Genomic DNA, 19,795 nt, shown 5'->3' on the forward strand with positions numbered 1-19,795 from the left:
GGTAATAATATTTATTGAAGCTGTTGTTATATTTTCCTACTAGACATAATAAAATAAGCATAATTTTCATGCATTATTAAAAATACTGCAGTGCAATGATACTGAAATTACTTATTGTACTATTGTTGTTGTTTGGTACTGTTTATTTGCATTTAATCTTTATACACTTTATACATTATATTTCACCAATTATTCGAGTTGTTATTTTTGTATTAATCTTATTTTTGTGCTGTGATTTTGGAGCCATCTGGTACTAGAATTTCATTTGGGATTAATTCATTTTCATTTTATTTTATCTTAATAGAACAATCCTTATGGAGAATAAAAAAACAACTGTTGGTTTGACAAAAGAAGCAGTTTGGCTCTTGATAATGTTGTGCATTTTTCACAACTTTATGACCTTTTGTAGACTTTAGTTTAATAATTTATTGTCAAAATAATGGGAAGTTTAAGAATGGTGAGTTGCAGGCCTAAAGATTTGATGTATTTTAATGTACTAGAGGGACCATCAAGCATCCCTTATTTAAAATGACGTGGAGTTAGCTATAACTTCTAGAGAGATATACCAGACAAGCAATAACACAATAAGATAAATAAAAAGCCAGTAAAACTTTAAAATCAGGGGAAATAATTTGAACGGTACTATAAAGCAATTAAAATGTATATTAAAACACAGCTGTGTAAAACACAAATAAATAAAGGCAAACGTGGATGGATTTGCTGCGGGGACGTGTCAAATTGATGAATGTCAAGAGTGTTTTTAGTAAATAGATTATTTAATGCTTTTGTGTAAGATTCAGGTCATATTTATCTTGACGACATACGCTTTCAACATGTAAGATAATGCATCCACATTTTTCAGTTTTCCGATGTAATGGAGGTATAAGATAAATACAAATCGCCATCATTCCCTCGCAGTGATGATCAGAGGCATCCCGGAGGTGAAGTCCTGAATAATGGCATCAAACAGTCATAGTGAGGCAGAGGAAGGGTAGGCCTCGTCCGCTCCTCCAGCACACAGAGTGCGTGATGTCAGCGCTAACAGTCCTGGTGTAATTGACTTGGTGGGGGTGATGGCGTCATTTCATGCCCTGCTGTAGCCTCCTGCTCCAATAGCGAAGGGGAGACGGATCTTTGGCCGACGCGACCGTGGCTCCCTTGGCCGGGATCGAGCACCGCCGAGCCGGACACTTGACGCCGGGAAACATGGAGGCTGAGGCCGAGCAGCTGCGGGCCGGCTCTCGGGTACCTGTCACTATCGATCAAATAGTTAACGATACACTGGTGGTGACGCTGACCTACCGGGAGACGAGCTACACGGGGATATTACTCGACTGCAACAAAAAGTGGGTGTTATTTCCTTTATCCTTTTCATATATTTTAATTAATTTGCTCAACGCAGCTAACGGCTAATCCACCTTTGATGCTAACAAGTCAAAGCTAGCTGTTAGCTAACTGGGCCTCCATACAAAAGACTCGCAGGTTATTGTAGCTGACAGGGGAGCTAACTGTTAGCATGTCTGCTATTGGTAAACTGATTTAATTGCATAACACAATGAAATGGTTAAATGTGTTAATTATATGTAGGCCACACACTGTTTGTGAAGACAGTGAGCCTGTCTACAGAGATTAACATTGACTTCTCTTGAACAATAAGTAATGTCAGTAGGTTCATATATAGCTTATTGTGTTAGCCTAATCTCATACACAGTAGTTGAAACGTATTCAGATAAAGGACAGGCCTTGGCTGGACAGTATTATACATATCAATCATGTTTTGATGTATTTATTTACACACATGATATTGCAGTGTGGGTGAGTTTTCTGTAGTGATAATTCTATTAAAATAACCAGAAACACAGTGAGAAATGCCCTCCACAAGCAGTCACTTTTGATCTGTAGAAACAATAGATAATAGCAATAATGTCACAAGTGAAATCACAATTGTGCTGCTTTTTATTTAAACCTGGTTCTGATGAGATCCATTGACAATCTAAGCTTCTGTATTTGAGAAGAAAAGGCCCTCTCCTGCCAAAAACACAACCCTGTACACATGATAAAACAGTATATCTCTATATATTTAATATAACATGTTATCAGTGTTATGTCTTATCTGCCCCTGCTGCTCTGTGTCACATGTATAAGCCTTGTGTGCACCTTAGAAGCGACTGGCTTTAGACTATTTATAGATGAGCAGAATCAGAATCTGACCAGCTTTGCCCCTTAGTATGCTTAGATAGTTTTTCATGTGAGAGCTCGAGCTGGCCTGAAAATAACCCACCCAGATGGGAAAAGGCAGGCCTTGGAATAACCTAAAATAGGCCTTTATTTCAGGCCTTGTCACTGACAAAATTTGACTTCTTCTTCCTTTCCAGCTCATGGAAATACACTTCCTGTCATTGTCTCCCACAGGTCTTTTTTAATGTCATCGTCAGGGCCTATCATTCAGGCAGATCTCTGCATCTACTTACACTGTACATAACATGAAATGGCACCGGTGCAGCCAGTCGTTGCCGTGTCCTTGTGCTGTGCTTAACTAGCACTGCCTGTTCCCTGTCACACACAGACCTGTTTGTGCCGTGTCAGTCACACTCGGGGCTAATATTCGGCTGCTTTAAGGGCACATATAAAAAGGTGAGAGGAGCAAGCTGCACCAGGAGACTATTATTCAGAGGTGCCTGCCAGTTGCTCCTCCTGGGAGGAAATCGGGCTCCCCAAATGTGCACTAATTAATAATCTCACCACACATGAGCCCTGATCAGACACGGATGCAAAAACAAACTGAAATCTCCTGGCTCCTTCCCTACATCTCTGAATCCCGAGTGATTCATGGGATTGTTTTTGTTCAGTCAGATGTTAGGGAGGGGGGGTTCCTGGGCATCCTGTAGTCTCTTTGTCTGCTGTCTCCTGACTAAAGCAACACAGCCATGTTACTGTTGCCTGCCAGCCACCCTCAAAGACTCCTTGGCAGTTTGGGCTTTCTTTGGACATGTTTGCAGGTCCCAGAGTAAAAAAAAGAGAACATAAAACCACCTAAAGAGAGTCTGTGATGCTATACCTCCATTTTTGTGGCCTTAAGCAAGTCAAACAGATAACTGGCTTGAAGTCCCCAACCCCCACACGTAAAGAATTTTCAGCACACAGGTGACAGAGAGCGGCGTCTAGGCAAAGTTAAACAAAATGGTAAAATAAGAGCTCAAACAGCTTTGTGTGCTCTTCTCCCTTTAATCCTAATTGAAACAGCGAGGTTTGATTTGTGCCGTCCCTCTGGCCTTCAGTTATCTGACATGAGGAAATGAAAGCACGATATTACAGCACTGCTCTTGTGAAGGAGATTGCTTAACCAAAATATTCAAGAAATGCTTGTCGTGGTTGTTATGCTTTTAATGAACGTCAATGAGTCACAGTTTTTGATTTATTGCTGCTGTTTCTTTCTTTAGGACCGGGCTGTTCTGTCTGCCAGAGTTCACAGCCAAACCCGAGGACAGCCTGATATCTAAACCGGATTGTGAAATCCCAGAAGTCCTGAGTGAGGAGCCGGTTTCCAAATCTCCGAGCCAGGCTTCACTCAGACCAAAGGATGAAAACACGCTCCCTGAAAGCAGCGTACCTGCTGCTCCTCCCCCCTGCCCCGTCCCCACACCAGTGCCAGCTGGACAGACTCCTTACCCTCCTTATTTTGAAGGAGCCCCCTTCCCTCAGCCCTTATGGGTGCGCCACAGCTACAGCCAATGGGTACCTCAGCCCCCTCCGCGACCAATCAAGAGGAAGAAGAGGCGAACGCGAGAGCCCGGCCGCATGACCATGAGCACGATCCGTCTGCGGCCGCGGCAGGTACTGTGTGAAAAGTGCAAGAACACACTGAACAGTGATGAGGACAGCAAAGACGGCATCAGCAACAACACAAAGAATTCTCGGAAAGAGAATTCACCACAGAGCGATGATGATGGGGACGATAAAGACACACCCGCTAAGCTGTCCAGAAAAGAGGACGTAGTAGCAACAAAGGACGCCAAGAGACGTGAAAACGGCGCCAGTCTGGACAGCAAACGCCTCAGGAAGGACAAACGGGGGGAGGCTGAAGGGGAGAAGTTCCCCGGTGGCGACGTCATCCCCCACAGTCCGGTCATAAAGATCTCCTACAGCACTCCACAGGGCAAAGGGGAGGTGATAAAGATCCCCTCCAGAGTCCACGGCTCCGTCAAACCGTTCTGCCCCAAACAGCTGGTGCAGAACGGCGTGGGAGAAAACGGCAAGACGCCGTCAGATCCCACCAAGGAACAACGGCACATTCTCGATGCCACGAGGTCCGGCCTCACTGTGTCCATTCCCAAACTCAAACTCACCCGGCCTTTCACCACCGTGGGTCAGGACTTACCTTCTCCAAAGATCCGCTTGAGACCCCCTCAGAGGGAGGGGGAGGAGAGTGTGGTGGAGTACGAGGCAGAACTTGTTGGAGGCACCAGGAGACGGAGCCCCAGGGTGCCCGGCCCCTGCCTCCCCCACTCCGAGGACTCGGGAGAGGGTAAGAACTCTCTGGAGTTGTGGTCAGGGAGTTCAGGAGAGGAGGCAGAGCGGGGACACAGCGACCTCACGCTTCTCATCAATTTTCGTAAACGTAAAGCGGATTCTTCGAGTCTGTCGGTCTGCAGCAGCGACAGTCTAGACGAGTCCAAGTCCTTCAGCTCTGACGGCACGTCCCCGGAGCTCTGCGACCTTGCCCCAGGTGAGGACCTGTCCGTGACTTCATCCTCTGTACCCTCACGGGAAGACTGCAAGACAGTGCCGCCGCTCACGGTGCGTCTTCACACCCGCAGCATGACAAAGTGTGTGACAGAGGAGGGTCACGCGGTGGCAGTGGGCGACATCGTATGGGGGAAGATTCACGGCTTCCCCTGGTGGCCAGCTCGAGTTCTCAGCATCAGCGGCACCCGCAAGCAGGAGACGGCGAGCTGCGAGGCCCAGTGGCCCGAGGCCAAGGTGGCGTGGTTCGGCTCACCCACCACCTCCCAGCTTTCCGTCGCCAAACTCTCGCCCTTCAGAGAGCTCTTCAGGTCCCGCTTCAACAGGAAGAAGAAAGGGATGTACCGCAGAGCCATCCTGGAGGCCGCCAAGGCCGTGGGTCACATGAGCCCGGAGATCACATCGCTGCTTTCACACTGCGACACGTAGGTCAGTTCAGACGCTACAGGTGGCCGTGTCATATCTACTGTTTTTATGTCCCTGTGCTTTCAAGACTTAGAAAAGGGCTGGCCATACATTTTAAACAAAGATACCAATACTAACGTCATTAGTTTCTCACCTAGTCAAGTTTTCAATAAATTAGCAGAGCATTTTATTCCACCTTAAAGCACAACAAACCCAATGATATTACAATACAAGCAACCAGTCACTGTCAGTTAGTACTTGTGTGGGTTCTTTCAAACAAAAGAAGTCCAATAAGTAGTTATTACATTATGTGATTAACCAAGAGTGCCCAGGCTTACTAGAACTATTTAATCAGAGGAAAAAAAAGGACAGGTGCAGTAATCAGGAGGTAGATGACATGTCAGTGGATAGGGCACGTAATCGCCTCCTTATACACAGAAGAACAATGTAAAATGTGCTTGTCCTAAAACTACAAAAAACAATGATGCTGATCCCAAATGACAAGTGTTACCCTTTAACACTTTTACGTGACTCAAACCTGCAGTAAAAGGTTTGTTTTTAGTGCTGAGGAGGATCATAATTGTAAATTATCATTACTGAGAGAAATGTTGCTATTAATGTTCCCAGCCCAACTGCTTGACTTTTAATACATAGATGACATATACACTGATGTGATGATGTTAAACCCTGGGTGGGTGTGACTCAAAGTGATTCTGCACCAACCTGCTTATTTAAACAAACACTTGTAGTTCTGCCAGTTCAGGGACACTGAATACATTTGTGCCATGAAGGAGCTGCTGTGTTCAAATCTGCAAAACAAACATTAATACCAGCTTTAATGCAGGAACAGGCTGTACTGCTGACTGTAAACAGGAAGAGATTGTGAAAACAGCCAACGATGGAAATTCACAGGAATAAGTGCATAAAAACAAGCTTCTGTTGCGTCTCAAAGAGGAACTTTCTTTCAGCTTGGGTCTGGTTTTTAAATGTTTCAGGGGTAATTGTTGGGGCTTCATTGAAACCCTTGAGGCAAATGTACCTGTTCAAAGTATTAAGTTCTTGTAGTTTCCACTGATAGGCTCAGATTGTTATTCTAAGTGTGTGACAACATTACAGAAAGGATCCCTACAGAGATAGACCTTTTTGTTACAGAGGAAGATTTTTTTTAACCACAAACAGACGTTACATCGCTCTCTGCAAACACACCAGACTCCATTCATAAAAACAGTGATTTTACCGAGCAGAACACAGGAGTCACTGGTCTACTTCTGCCTCGTTTAGTTAGTTAGTGTTAATGTTTGACTTTGGAGTTTTAATTGAATAGTTTGCATTTGTTTATTAAACAATACCACAAACAAACTAACCTATGGAGGCAGCAGAAGGCCTCCTGTGTTCTGAGTGTTAAAATAACCATTTTTATGAATGGAGTCTGGTGTGTTTGTAGAGAGCGATGTAACGTCTGTTTGTGGTTAAAAAATATCATCTTCCTCTGTAACAAAAAGGTCTATCTCTGTAGGGATCCTTTCTGTAATGTTGTCACACACTTAGAATAACAATCTGAGCCTGTCAGTGGAAACAACAAGAACTTTTAGTGGACGCACTTTGATTCATCAAGGATTATGTTGCAGCCATTACAGCGTGTTTCACTGCGGTAGGATGAACACATCTACTGGAGCGACTCTACATTTTTTGTACTTGTTATTTAAATCCCAAAACATGTTTAAAAAATAGGCCCAGGTTAAAATATACCAGAGTTAACCTTTAAGGTATGTTCCCCTGGTTCCTGAGTGCATTTTCTCTGTGTAGCCAAGCAGCAGGTCCTCCGCTCACTCTCAGAGGTTAAATATTGTCTTTGAGTGATATGAGAGACAGACAGGCTGCTCCCAGTCCCGATGTTTACTCTGTTATGGGCTCAGTAGCCAAGAAGAGGTTGCTTATAGTTGAGAATACAGTGAGGAGTTTGGACGAGCCTATATTTGGTCCTTTTTCCAGAGCTCTCAAAGGAAGCGTGTTTCCTGCTCTGTCAGCTTCACAGAGGTTTTAGTCGGCTGGAAAGTAGCTGACGTTTACTTCACAGGGTTCATAATCTCCAGATGACTAACAGGACATGTTGAGAAGCACATTTTTACCAGTGCTGAGCCTTATAAAGTCCCCACAGCGGATATATGACCTGCTTTGTTTGCTCTTTGTATTTACTCTGCTCTTTCTTCTTCTCTTGTGTAGAAGCTGAGGACGGCTGGAGGACTGCTGTTTTTTTACGAATTCTCAGACTCTGTCATCAAAACCCAGGAGGAGTACGTGAGGTGGCCTCGGCTTATATATATATATATTTTTTTTTCTTCCACAAGGCGGGTAGAAAAATGGCCGCCGAGGTGGAGCGTTGCTGAGACTGGATAAGGGAGCAAAAAAAAAGGCCAGGTGTCTCATGGTCTTAACTATTCCTCCTTTTTTATTTTTTAGGTTTAATCATATTTCAATAGAGCCGACACTACAAGGACCCAAATGTATTTATTATCCGTGATGGTTTCTAATGAACTACCAGTTACTACAATCTCCACAACCTCCCAGTCTGCTGCTGTCTTTATTGCGGTTCTCACCTCTGCCGCTGATGTGTCCACTGCGAGGTCGTCCTGCCACAGGAAGCTGGTGGCATCTTCCCCCTGGACATGAGACCTTTAACCGAGGTTTAAGAAGTCTTACCCTGAACCCTCTTACTTCTGAAACTGTGAACGGCTCCATCCGACTGTTCCAGCTCTTCTAGCGATCAGTGTTTCCATCCTCGTAGCCTTCTGTTGGATCTGTGGATGTATTTATACTGTTCCTCTCCTGAATCATCTTGTGTCTCTTTTCCATTTCATTTTGAACCTTTAGGAGTGTCATCCTGTCAGCCAACTTCCCCCTTAGTTTCCTGAGAACCATTTTTACATCACTTTACTTATTTAAAGTTTAAGAAAAAAGCACTTTATCTGTACCTTGGTGGCCTGCTGTAAGCTCCCTGTCTGAAACACTATTGTGAGATTACAGCCCTGATAGGCAGCAGGGGAGCTCAGAAGTCTTTGTGGTTGACTATCCATGGCCTTGGAGATACAAAAAAAACCCTTTTTAATTTTATTATATTGTACGATTTTGGGGACACCAGTCACGGATGGTTGTGTACACTGTATTCTCACATTTGACTTGGTGTGTTTCTCTCTGTCACTACAAAAATCCACATTTAAAGGAGAATTCCAATATTTTAAAACCTATTTATGCATATTTTGGAGTCTAGATGACTTGAAGGTGAAAAGTCCTGGGATTGCTCCTCTACTGCAGTGAAACAGGCTGTAATGGCTGCAACATAATCCTTGATGGATCAAAGGTCGTCCACTAAAAGTTCTTGTTGTTTCCACTGACAGGCTCAGATTGTTATTCTAAGTGTGTGACAACATTACAGAAAGGATCCCTACAGAGATAGACCTTTTTGTTACAGAGGAAGATGATTGTTTTAACCACAAACAGACGTTACATCGCTCTCTACAAACACACCAGACTCCATTCATAAAAAGACTGATTTTACCTCACAGGACACAGGAGCTGCTGCTTTACTGCTGCCTCAATTAGTTGTTTTTTTGTGTTGTGTTTATTTTAGCAAATTATTAAAAACAACAAAGTCACACAGCAGGATAATCAAATAAATTGCTTTAGGTAGAGGAAGACCAGCAACTCCTATGTTCTGTAAAGTAAAATTACTTATTTTCTCAATGGAGTCTGGTGTGTTTGAAGGGTGCGATGTAACGTCTGTTTCTGGTTAAAAAAGAAAACATCTTCCTCTGGTTTATCTCTGCTTCACTACAAAATACATTTGGAGCCATTACAGCCTGTTCCACTGCTACAGGCTGAACACATCTGCTGGACTAATTATGAAACTTTTAGTACCTATTAGTCATTTAGACCTTAATTATGTAAAAATAGGGCCCAGGTTTAAAAATATTGGAGTTCCCCTTTAAATGTCCCTGGAGAAACATGGGTGAACCGATGTGTCAAAGCCTCTTATGCATAATCAGTCAAAGCTTTATGAGTGACAGTGAGGGAAAATGAAATATACCAACATGCTGTAAGAAAACTGTGAATTCAGCGGCTGAGTGTGCTGAAGAGAAGCTCGCTGCCCGTTGCAGCCTGCAGGTATTGAGTCATCCGACTGAAGCAGACTGCAGCGCTGACCTTTAGTGACCTTTGTGTTGAAAGCAGCGCTGTTTGAAGAGGGGGAGGGGGGCAGCGAAGGTGAGAGACCACAGCCCGGTCTGTATTAAAACTTACTGAAGATTGCACACAGTCAACCAGCCGTCTCTTTTCTGCCTGTCTGGGAACACGGAGTTCAGACTGAGGCTGAAGCTAGCTCAATGAGAGGAGTGTGTTTAGTAGAGGTGCAGGTGACACACACCTGTCCCGATCTTTGCTTTGACTGTGACTTACACAGCGAGCAGTGGGAGAGTCTAAATGTACGTACACCTCAGAGGGATTTTCCTGTCTGTGTGAGCAACATGGCGATCTACTGTTGCCCACGTTGGTCAATGTTATTGGCTACTTTTTTTTGTTTTCTTTTTTTACATGTACTGTACATAAAATAAAATATAAAGCAATAATGTGCTGGTGTTGATGGCTCACTTTGTCATGGATGATCAGATGTTGTAGCTTAGTTTTGTTCTGATTTATGGTTTAAAATACTTAAAGGGGAAACGGTGCTTCATATTCAGATTTTTAACTTGTTTAAAGTGTGTTTCTTTAATTTTACACAAAAATCTTCAGGTGTCAAATTAGTGAAAGACCCCTTTAACTCGACCCCATGTTTACACATCATGAGAGCTAATGTCTTCTGTTACTCTGGAGTATTCATCATTTTTACAGCATTCATTTTCGGTCATTTTCCTCTGACATCACTCTAAATGTTTGTTCTTCTGTGTTCCAGGTTTTGAGTTGTGTCAATGTTGGAAATCTGATAAATCGATAACATTCTACAACTTCGTTCAGCGACTGAAGAGACGAGGACAAGTTTAAAAATCCGTCCTTATTTTAGGGAGAAACTACAGATTTAGCAACTAATTAGCTTCTGTGAGACAACAGCTAACGTTCAACGACTTTGTAGCTGACCTTATCGTTGGCTGGCAACTTATGCCTTTTTACTATAGTACTGTGTGACTCTATCCAATGGTTATAGATAGTGTGACACAACACCATGAAGGCTAGAAATTGTCTGTATGCTAACTTTAGCTGTTGTCTTATGTTAGCTAACCGGATGTCAAATATGTTTGTAATCAACAAACTTGAAAACAAGATGACACAAAAGAGTGTGCATGCTCCAGCGTGTACAGAATACGACGAGAATATACCGGTGGATCATCTAAAAAATCTTCCCGTCTGCAGTCTACATTTCAAACCTGACTATTTTAAACGAGACATGTCATCGGAGGCGGGCGATTGAGGAAGTGTACTTGCCTCCACGAGATGATGAGTTTTACGTAGTCTGGTGGAGGTTTTCCAGGGCCCATTGGAGAAGTGTCCTCCAAAGGCACAGAGCCAAATTTCATTTTATTTTCCTACCATAATGGCATTAGCTCCCCATAGCATGATAAGACTGAGGGTGAAAGTCTGCGAACTGGCCCTTTAATGACTCGAAAGATGGAGGTCTCTGCTGCTTTAAATAGGATTATTCAAGAAAAGTGTTTCTGTTCCAAAGAGAGCAACTATCAGGAAGAGGTCTAATGATACATGCAGTCCTGTTGCATTATGGGAAATGTAGGTTTTAATGCCTTATCTGAGCCTCTGCTGCTTTAATTTTGTAATTCTGCACTAAATCTGTCTCACCGGTCCCTCATCTCTCTGGTGAAGTGTGATACCAAATGATTGAAGTGGTCCTTTAATGTCCTAAAATCAGATTTTCTCTCTTTCACTCTTTTTATTCTTTCAGGTTTGTATTTTTTAAAGGAATAGTTAGATATTTAAAAAAGAACAACTTTGCTTTCTAGCTAAGCAATGAGAAAGACGACACCTCTTTCATATGGGTAACTTACTACTACAGCTAGCACAAAGTTAGCTGAGCATGGAAAAAAATGGGAAACAGCTAGCTTGCCTCGCTCTTTCCTCCTTTCCAAAATTTATGCTAAGCTAGGCTAACGATCTCCTGGTTTTAACTGTATATTTAACAGACAGGTGTAAGAGTGGCATACATCTTTACAAGTTGAACTCTTTCAGTTTGTGACTCAACCCCTGGTCCTCTGATTTCTCTGTGGTCACATGTTCGCTGTCGTCCTGTCGCACATGCTCATGTTTAGTAACAGCTCAGGTTTACAGTGTTCATGGAAGCATTTACCTGACACACCCTGCGGTGCTGTGAATGCATCTTTGAGTACAAATGAAGCTAGCACTTTTATCGGCACTCTAAGCAGTAAATCCATTATTCTGTACACTGTAAAATAAGCTCTACTTTCCTTCCTCTCTGCCCTCCTCGTCCATCTCCCTGACTACTCCTCGGCTGTGGACATGTCATGTGTGTTGATTTGTCACCTCTGTGTCATAAATAGGAGCGGTTAAGTGTTGCATAATAACTTGTGTGCAGCTCATAGGCGGCCTGTTGAGGTGAGGTGACCCTCCTCATCAGATCTCTTCACTGTATAGCTGCAGGTCTCCCCTCCCCACGCTGCTCTTATTTCATAACTCTCCTCTCGTGTTTCCTTTGCTGCCCTAAAGCAAAGTCACAGATTATACAAGAATCATATAGGGTGGGTGGTCCTAACAAATGCTCTCTTCAAATAAAGCAGTTTCGGTGTTAACAGCTCGTACCACTCCTAAATCTACAGGTATAAACAGTTCAGTGCTTCAAGTGGTCAAGTTTTTAAATTAGCACGAATTCTTCTGCAGTTAATTTCCCTACAAATACAGTTGAACAGGACAGGTATTCAGTCCTGAAAAGTGGTTAAAAATCTATTTTATTAGCTGTTAGCTAGCTTGTCAAATTAGCTAACACACTCTTTTAGTTTGATCAAGTCAGGCTGCATGTTTTATTTTAATCTAATCATTTTTGATCTATATTGTATTATCTATGTTTTCAACTTACTCATTTTAAAAGGGTTTCAAATATGTCCTTGAGGGCTACATGTATGATATGTAGCTAGCTGCTAACAGACTGAGGCTTAAGCTACTCGTCCCTCTTAGCGGCTGATGACCTGTGCAGAAAAAATAGTTAAAAAAAATAACACTGTAGGGCTGTTGTTCTACTCTTATGACTAAAGTAAAAATGTAAGATCAGACTGCTATTTGTTCCAACATAACGCTGTTTAGCTTAGCATGAAGACTGTTAGCGTGGGGGAAACAGCTAGCCTGCTCTGTCTGTATGGTCTTTATACAGATCAGGCAGCTAATTAGCTTCATATTTAGCCTACAGATATAAAAGTGGTATCCCCCTGCTCTCCCATCTCTGAGTGATGAGTTCATTGGAGTGAAAATAGTCTGAAATTGTAAAAATGCGCCTGACTAGGCTCAAAGCTTTCAATACTTTCTGTGGCCTTTTTACGGGCTAAACGGTCGCTGCATTAGACGTATGTGTTTAAGATTAATGAGAAACTAAACTGAAGCAGCTATCAGTACGTTGGTTGTGTCTTCCTGGATGTAAACATCTCCCATTTCAAATGGTTTATTTCTGCTTAAAGCTACATGAAGGAGAAAAAGGGCTCCAAAAGACTGAGGTGATTCTGACATGAAACCTGAAGCCCAGCTGAGTCCTCACTCGTGTGTGGCTGTAAGAAGCATTCAGTATCTGTGAGAGATCCTCCGTCATGATTTGCACATTCAGATATAAAGGTCAGCGCCGGCCCTGTGGAGACAGAGCAGAGATTTACAGTGTATTTAAACCCATCTGGTCCTCCCTCTCTGTTTCAGCTGCTGTTGGTTTTGGTTTGTATTTAATCTGTTTCTTCCTGCTGGCGAGCCGTCGCCATCTGAGGCTCTGTTACTGTTGCTTAGTGTCGATCTGTCGCTCTGTGCAGGTGAGGAGGAGGAGGAGGAGGAGGAGGAAGAACATAGCTGAGGAGACAGAAATAATCACATGAAGAAAAATGTGTGAAACAAAGACGCTGTGTTTGCAGGGAGAGCTGCAGGCGGGACAGAGTGACCACTGAGGAGAGATCCGTCCTGCCGGGGGCAGCTTTTATGAAGTGGAGCCAACATCCCCTCAAACTGTGCATCCCTACGAAGGAGGAAACGTCTGCTCCAATTTATTCACAATGGGCATTTTGGCATCGATTCGACTTAGTATTTGGATGTTCATGGTTGTGCATGCATACAAGCATGTGACCTAATCTCAAATCTGTGGTTGCTCTTAAGGCCAGTTCAGATCAATGATTCGCAACGAGACTCGATGCAACTGCCAAAAGAATCCCTGACATCTGATCGTAAACGTTCTAAAACTGGGCCGTTCACATCAAAGCAACGCAAGGCACACAGACACAGCTGACCGTCTCCATAGCAACAACGTACTGACATACCCCACTACTTCTGTATTAATACTATAACATTAGTTGGATTTCTGTTATCGATCTGGAAACTGGAGCAGTCTTTGGCTGCTGCAGCGCCAGAGACAGGGTGCCTACGCCAATTTATGCTGTTTCCTGATTGGCTGAAGTGAAATAGGTATATCATTCACTTCTAAAACTGCATTTGGACATTTGAGAAGTCAAATCTTCAGACGCTCTGCAACTAAGCACTTCACACCGCTGCAATTTTCTCTGCGACATTCTAAAACTGTTTTGTTGCGTTGCGAATCATTGATATGAACTGGGCTTTAGAGCTCAGTGCTCTGCAACAGAAGCAAACACAACAAATAGCCTTACAACAATCAGATGAAGAAAACATACAGCAGATATGCAGCACAACAATAATACAGGAACTCTGCCGGCTGCACAAAAAACAAAAACACATCAAAAAAGTTTGCAGGGTTCCCATAAAAGCACTGAGGATGTCAGAGCAAACAGGACGTTAGGATGGTTGTGACCCACGTTGTTACTTGACTGAGCCTGTACATTTACAGTTCTGTACATTAGGTGTTTAGAGTGCTGCACGATTATGGCCAAAAAGATAATCACGATTATTTTGATCAGTATTGAGATCATGATTATCAATCTCGCTTATTCATTTTAGGGACAACAGTTGGCCTTTTGTGCTGCATTCAGGCTCATGTACAAATTCTGCATCAAACTTAGACTAAAATCAGGTTCTTTACCTGAATGTGGTGCATCATGGGTAATGTCAGTGTGTCTTTGGGAGTTGGGTGGATAGGGTGTCTCTGTACAGTGTCTCTGTTCTGGATGTCTGACTTGACGCTGGAGGACGGGGAGCAGCTCGTTCTTCCTCTCGGCCTTCACACACTCATCATGCTGCACTTTGTGCTGTTTTTTAAGCTGCTTCAACAAGTTAGTCGTGTTGCTTTGCGGCGCAGACGCAGGTTTCATGACCTCTTTGCTGATGATTGTTTCTTCTTTAACCTGAAACACCTCCAAACAAGCGCTGATGAGCCGTTTCAGGGGACCAGCTCTTCGTCTTCTGATCCAGACCTTTGACTTTAGTTTCTCAGACCGTCTCTGTTGTTTACTCTTCTGCTCTAAACTGCCGCTGCAAGGTCGGCGCTCATCACATGACATGCTAGCTCCCCTAAAAGTGAAACCTAAACCTCTCCATCGCCCCCTTGAGGAGTGGCTGTTAGTTTAGGGAGCGCTTGATTTGATGTGCAGCAGAATTTTCTACAGGCAGAGCATTTTAAAAGTCAATATCTCCGTCAGTCATGTTTATTTAATCATGATCAGGATTACTATTTGATTAATTGTGCAGCTCTGATAGCTCATGTCTGCGATAATATCTGAGTGTTTTTTGTGTTTGAAGCAAAGTTCATTATGTTGCATTTCTTTTCCCAAAAAGCTGAAAGTGTTTCTCAGTTTGCCGTTTTTTTCCTTTGCACCTTGTTTGTGTCGATGCTGTGCACGAGTCTATTTCCAAGGTTTTTGTCTTTGTTGCAGTGCATGGACCTCTCAAAGCCTCTGTAGAGCTCCATGGTTAATGCTGCAGCAGAGTCTTGTTCGATGTTATGTAAGAGCTTCGTCTCCGTACAGGTGCAGAATAATAACCCTCCTCAGAGATCTGCCTGCAGCCTGCAGAGATGAAACAGCCTGACTGCTTCCACATTTTAAAATTTACACTTCTTTGTGCACAAACCGGTTCTACAACTGAGCCGGATGGAAAAACTGTCCCACTGTTGATATAAAAACACACATACACACACACACATACATACACACACACACCATGCTTACACAACAAACACACTGCCTCTCAGTAATCCCTGTATTTCCTGCACCATCTACATGTTCCCTTTATATTCACATGGACGCTGCTGCTCGGCTCCTTCGTGGATCAGTGCAGCGTAAATCTGGGACAGAAAGAGGAGGCACATGGCGGAGGGATGCTGTGTGCAATTACTGCTAATGATATGCCTCCATGCAAGCTGTGGCCGTAATTACCTTCAGAGGAAGCCCGGCCTGTGAGCTCCGTGTGAGGGGACGCTCGCAGGAACAGGCTCTGCTCAAGAGACCAAACCTGTCTGACATTATTCAGACGACATGTCTGCCTCCACAGCTCAGGCATGTTGGGTGGTCTGGTGTTCGCAGTAACATGAGGCGGATGTTAATGGAGTCGTCCTTCGTAACTTCAGTGAAGCTCAGGTTTACTCAGGAGGGAGCGGAGGAGCAGAGTGGTTGAACTGGAGGTCAGAGAGAGATTGTAGAGCTGCACGAGTGCAGCCTCAAGTCTGCAGGAGAGAAAATATGTTGATAAAATGTAGTCAGCGAAAATAAACTGAATATACTAAAAACATACTATAATAACTAGCATACTTATCGATTCAGACTGGAGACAATCACTGAAGTTAAAGATAGCTAAATGCACCTGGGGAGAGTTATCTGTATGCATGTCCCATTAATGCATGTTAAGCCCTTTTCCGACTGGTCAAAAAACCTGCTAACACCCGGCTTCTTTGCTTAGTGCGAAAGGTTACAATCTGCATTCAGACCCGGGTCACATGACTCTGCTCTGATCGGCATTGATGGGAACACAAAACCCGTGTGACACGCTAATCTCCGCCCCCTTTCCGGTGCGATGCTCCGTCGGTAACTTCTGCGACTCCTTGTCATCTCAGCTACAACAGCTTCAGCGCTCGAACATCGTTCCGAAATTTGTCTGTGCCGAGTTGGTAAACAGACTGAATGAGTAATAGATACAATAAAGACCTAACCACCGTAACATCTTCCCTGGTTACTAACCCTGTCTGCGGCGCATTTGTGACGTCAGACGGTGATGCAGCAGAAAAGAGACAGACAGGAGGATACTTCACAAGCAATGGGAAAAGAAACAATCAGCATCTATAAGCGGGTCTTCCCGGGTCTGAAAAAACTTCAGTGGGAGTGGGGTTTAACTAACTAGTCTTTGCTTTACATTGGAGGTAAAAACATGTGAATATAAGAATTAACAATCGCTTCCATGATGATTAATAACATACCTCAGACAAACCACAGAGCAACCAAACAATGAGTGGCATTAAGAAAAGCAACAACTTCACACACACACACACACACACACACTCACACACACACACAGAGTAACTATTCATACGCTCAGGAGAAAAGGGTTTTGTCTGTTCTAAGTAGAAGTTTGCTTTTGTAGTCAGGAGACCTTCAGAACAGAATCAGTGATTTTGCACAACATATATTTCACCTTGACTCCTTACACAGAATACTTTGACACACACACACGCAATGCACGTGAGTATAAGGTTTCCTCTTCCTGTGCTCTGTGTGTGTGTGTGTGTGTGTGTGTGTGTGAGAAGCTCCAGCGTTGCAGTCATAAAGAAAATCCAGCCAGACGTGTTTGTGTTTACGTGATGTGTCCCACCTGTCCCCGGAGCGGCTCGAGGACGACATGGAGGCTTCAAAACACACCATGGCTCGTCTCCAGAGTGTGAGTGTGTGCGTGTGTGTGCGTGTGCGTGTGTGTGTGTCCTCCTTTGTCCTTGATGCCGCGCAGTCATTTCTCACTCCTGTCGTCTGTATTGACAGCTGAAGTTTGCTGGCTGGGCTGTTTTATTGATCCGAGGTAATCATTCGGGGTCTGATTACTTCAGTCAGTCATTTACATTCAGCAGAAGATGGCACGCCCTCTTTTTCTTTCCCTAAAGATGATAAACAAGATCATCTGTAAAATATTTTAGTTGTAGTAGTTGTTCAGACTTCAGTTTCAGGACGTTACAGCTTTAAGATTTCCCTCAACATGTTTTGCAATTTCTGAATTTCTCTGCTCTTGTTGCCAAATTTCCCGCCTTTCCCAAACTTGCCTCACGCAGTTCCAGGAAGACACATATTTCTCAAGGACCTGGGAGCGGTTCATTTTGACATTTTACACGACAGCCTGCGGGTCAAACCATGTGACCTGCTGTCAGCACAGTTTGTGCTCCGACAGGAAGCAGCCGTCACTTCTGATGGACGCTAAAACTTTAAACGTGCAGCTGCACAAGGACTCTGTTAACTCTGTCCTCCAGTGCATACAGTGGTATTTTAGCTTATTGAGTTTCTTCAAATGCTTCATATCCTTAAAATGTGTTCAGCCTGAAGGTTATTTAAGTTGTGTTAGCTATTGTAATTTCATTTCAAGATGGTTTTAAACAGCAGAAACATCCTCGTACAGCCACACCTGCCGCCTGCGTGTTTTCACCCTGTTTTACACCTTATGTGTTGAACGTTACAATGTCATCCACAAACACACAACGTGGTGACGTCGAAGATGGAAGCCTTAGCCTTCTCTTGCCAAAAAAAAAAAGTTTCTGTCTATTATAGTTTTTATTTTAGACCGCTTTGAGCAGGACCTAGTAAAAAATCTCCTGCATCCATGTAGAGGTCGCCTGCAGTTTGTTTTGGCTTTCCCAGCACCAATATAAAGTTAGTCATCAACGGACGTACAAAAGAGAAGTCTCAGCTTTCAGTTGCAAACAGAACGACAGCTCTGCATATTAAAGTTTTTATTTTAGACCCATCAAACATGTGAAAAAGGAGCCCCCTCTGCAGGCCCGTTCATCAAAGGGTTAACACGAGTGGACAGATTGAGTAAACACTTCTTCTTTGTCACGTCCATCTTTCTTTCAGCTCGCTGCGGTTCTCCGTCCGTGAGCGTGCATGAGCTCTGAATCCTGCAGGATGTGTCTGAGGTTCTGCCCGGCGGCGAGCTGCAGCCTCGGGCCTCCCCGAGCAGCTGTCAGCGGGCTCCAGAGACCCAAAGAAAGAGGGTCCCCCTCCCCCAACCCCACCAGCCTGCCTGCTCGCACTGCAGGCCGGAGGGGGGAGGGGCTCATACATACAGATATAACGTGCAGAAATCATGAGCGATTCCTCTGCATCATGACATCAAACGTGGACGTTTAAGAATCACATTTATCCTCGCTGTTTTTAAGCTTTTGTCTCATTATCTTTCCATCTGCCTTCTCCTCCTCGTCCTTCTGTTACCACCTCCTCCATTGTCCTCCCACGGTTCTCTCCTTCTGAAACCACAGAGAAACATCCTCCAGGGTTTAAAAGCAGCAGAGTGTCACTGTAAGATGGAAGAGAGTGTGTGTGACAGGGGAATGTAGAGTACAGGCGGGTTGTGTAACATCTGCATGTACCAGGAGCCACGTGTTTATCAAAGAAAGGCAGCATGAGAAAGCAGAGCGGAGGAAGGTCACGCTTATTAAAGAAGCTAGCTGCTTCTTAAATGTCTGAGTATCAGAGGATCCTTTATGAGTCATGTTTGACCTTGAATAGAAAATGTCTTTTGGAGCCTCCAGTAAAATGTTTTTGTTGTGTAAAAGCTGTTAGAAACTGTCCTTTGTTCCTTCTGTCTGTGACTTCACTGTACTTTACATCACGTCGGTTTTGTTAGATTCAGGAGGAGCTGATGTTTGGAGGGAAAAGGTGGAAAAGATGAGCGACAGGAGGAGTCAGCTTCAAGACAAACTTTAGATTACAGCCCACACATTGCATCCATAACTAAATCTACTCTACACACACTCTTCTATTCACCAGTTATTAGATCATTAATACATGTGCATTTCCTTTTGAACCACGCCTCTGCCTTGCTTCAGTTATCTAACCTGTGTTGCCTGTGTATGAACAAGGTGTTAACATCATATAATCCCTGGGGTGACACCCCAAGCTGGCGCTACCGGGTTAGGTACACCCCTGCAGGCCTCGCCACCCGGTTATTACTGTCAAACTGATGAGGCACAAAAACGACTTATATATAAGAAAGCAACTAAATCATTACATACGTACATTGCAATAACTCAACTTAGACTTTTAGTTTGACACACAAACTCAAAGTCCTGTTTCTCCTCAGTACTTAGACTTTCTCTTTTTAATATGTCACCTGATGTGGGGTACGCACGATGAGATCAGGCTGAGAAGCTGATTTTGGGTCTGATTTCCTCCTTCAGACTAAAGTAAGCAAACTCCTGATGTTCTGATGCTTCTAAAGATGATCTCTCCAGATGTTCCTGTGGTGTGAGCGATGTTAGAGTGATTTTACTTCCCCCGATCTGCTCAGA

The 19,795-nt window shown here is 43.7% G+C and overlaps 1 protein-coding gene across 1 annotated transcript; it reads left to right on the top strand.

Annotated features, from left to right (window-relative positions):
• Nucleotides 1–990: 990 nt before the first annotated feature.
• Nucleotides 991–8,604, top strand: pwwp2b (PWWP domain containing 2B). The gene is made up of 3 exons (XM_069658903.1): nucleotides 991–1,346; nucleotides 3,441–5,172; nucleotides 7,372–8,604. Exons 1-2 carry the CDS (start codon nucleotides 1,207–1,209, stop codon nucleotides 5,170–5,172), a joined length of 1,872 nt encoding a protein of 623 aa, XP_069515004.1. The 5' UTR covers nucleotides 991–1,206; the 3' UTR covers nucleotides 7,372–8,604.
• The last annotated feature ends 11,191 nt before the right edge of the window (nucleotides 8,605–19,795 follow it).

Source organism: Semicossyphus pulcher, unplaced genomic scaffold (genome assembly GCF_022749685.1).
Source record: "Semicossyphus pulcher isolate SPU_LCO1_2020_fin unplaced genomic scaffold, fSemPul1.0.p SCAF_12, whole genome shotgun sequence".
NCBI lineage: Eukaryota > Metazoa > Chordata > Actinopteri > Labriformes > Labridae > Semicossyphus > Semicossyphus pulcher.

What these genes read in the sequence shown, in the direction of transcription:
- pwwp2b (XM_069658903.1), top strand. Translation starts at nt 1,207, where the DNA reads ATGGAGGCTGAGGCCGAGCAGCTGCGGGCCGGCTCTCGGGTACCTGTC. An exon ending in TTACTCGACTGCAACAAAAA is followed by an intron (nt 1,347 to 3,440) that starts GTGGGTGTTATT and finishes TTCTTTCTTTAG; the next exon opens with GACCGGGCTGTTCTGTCTGC.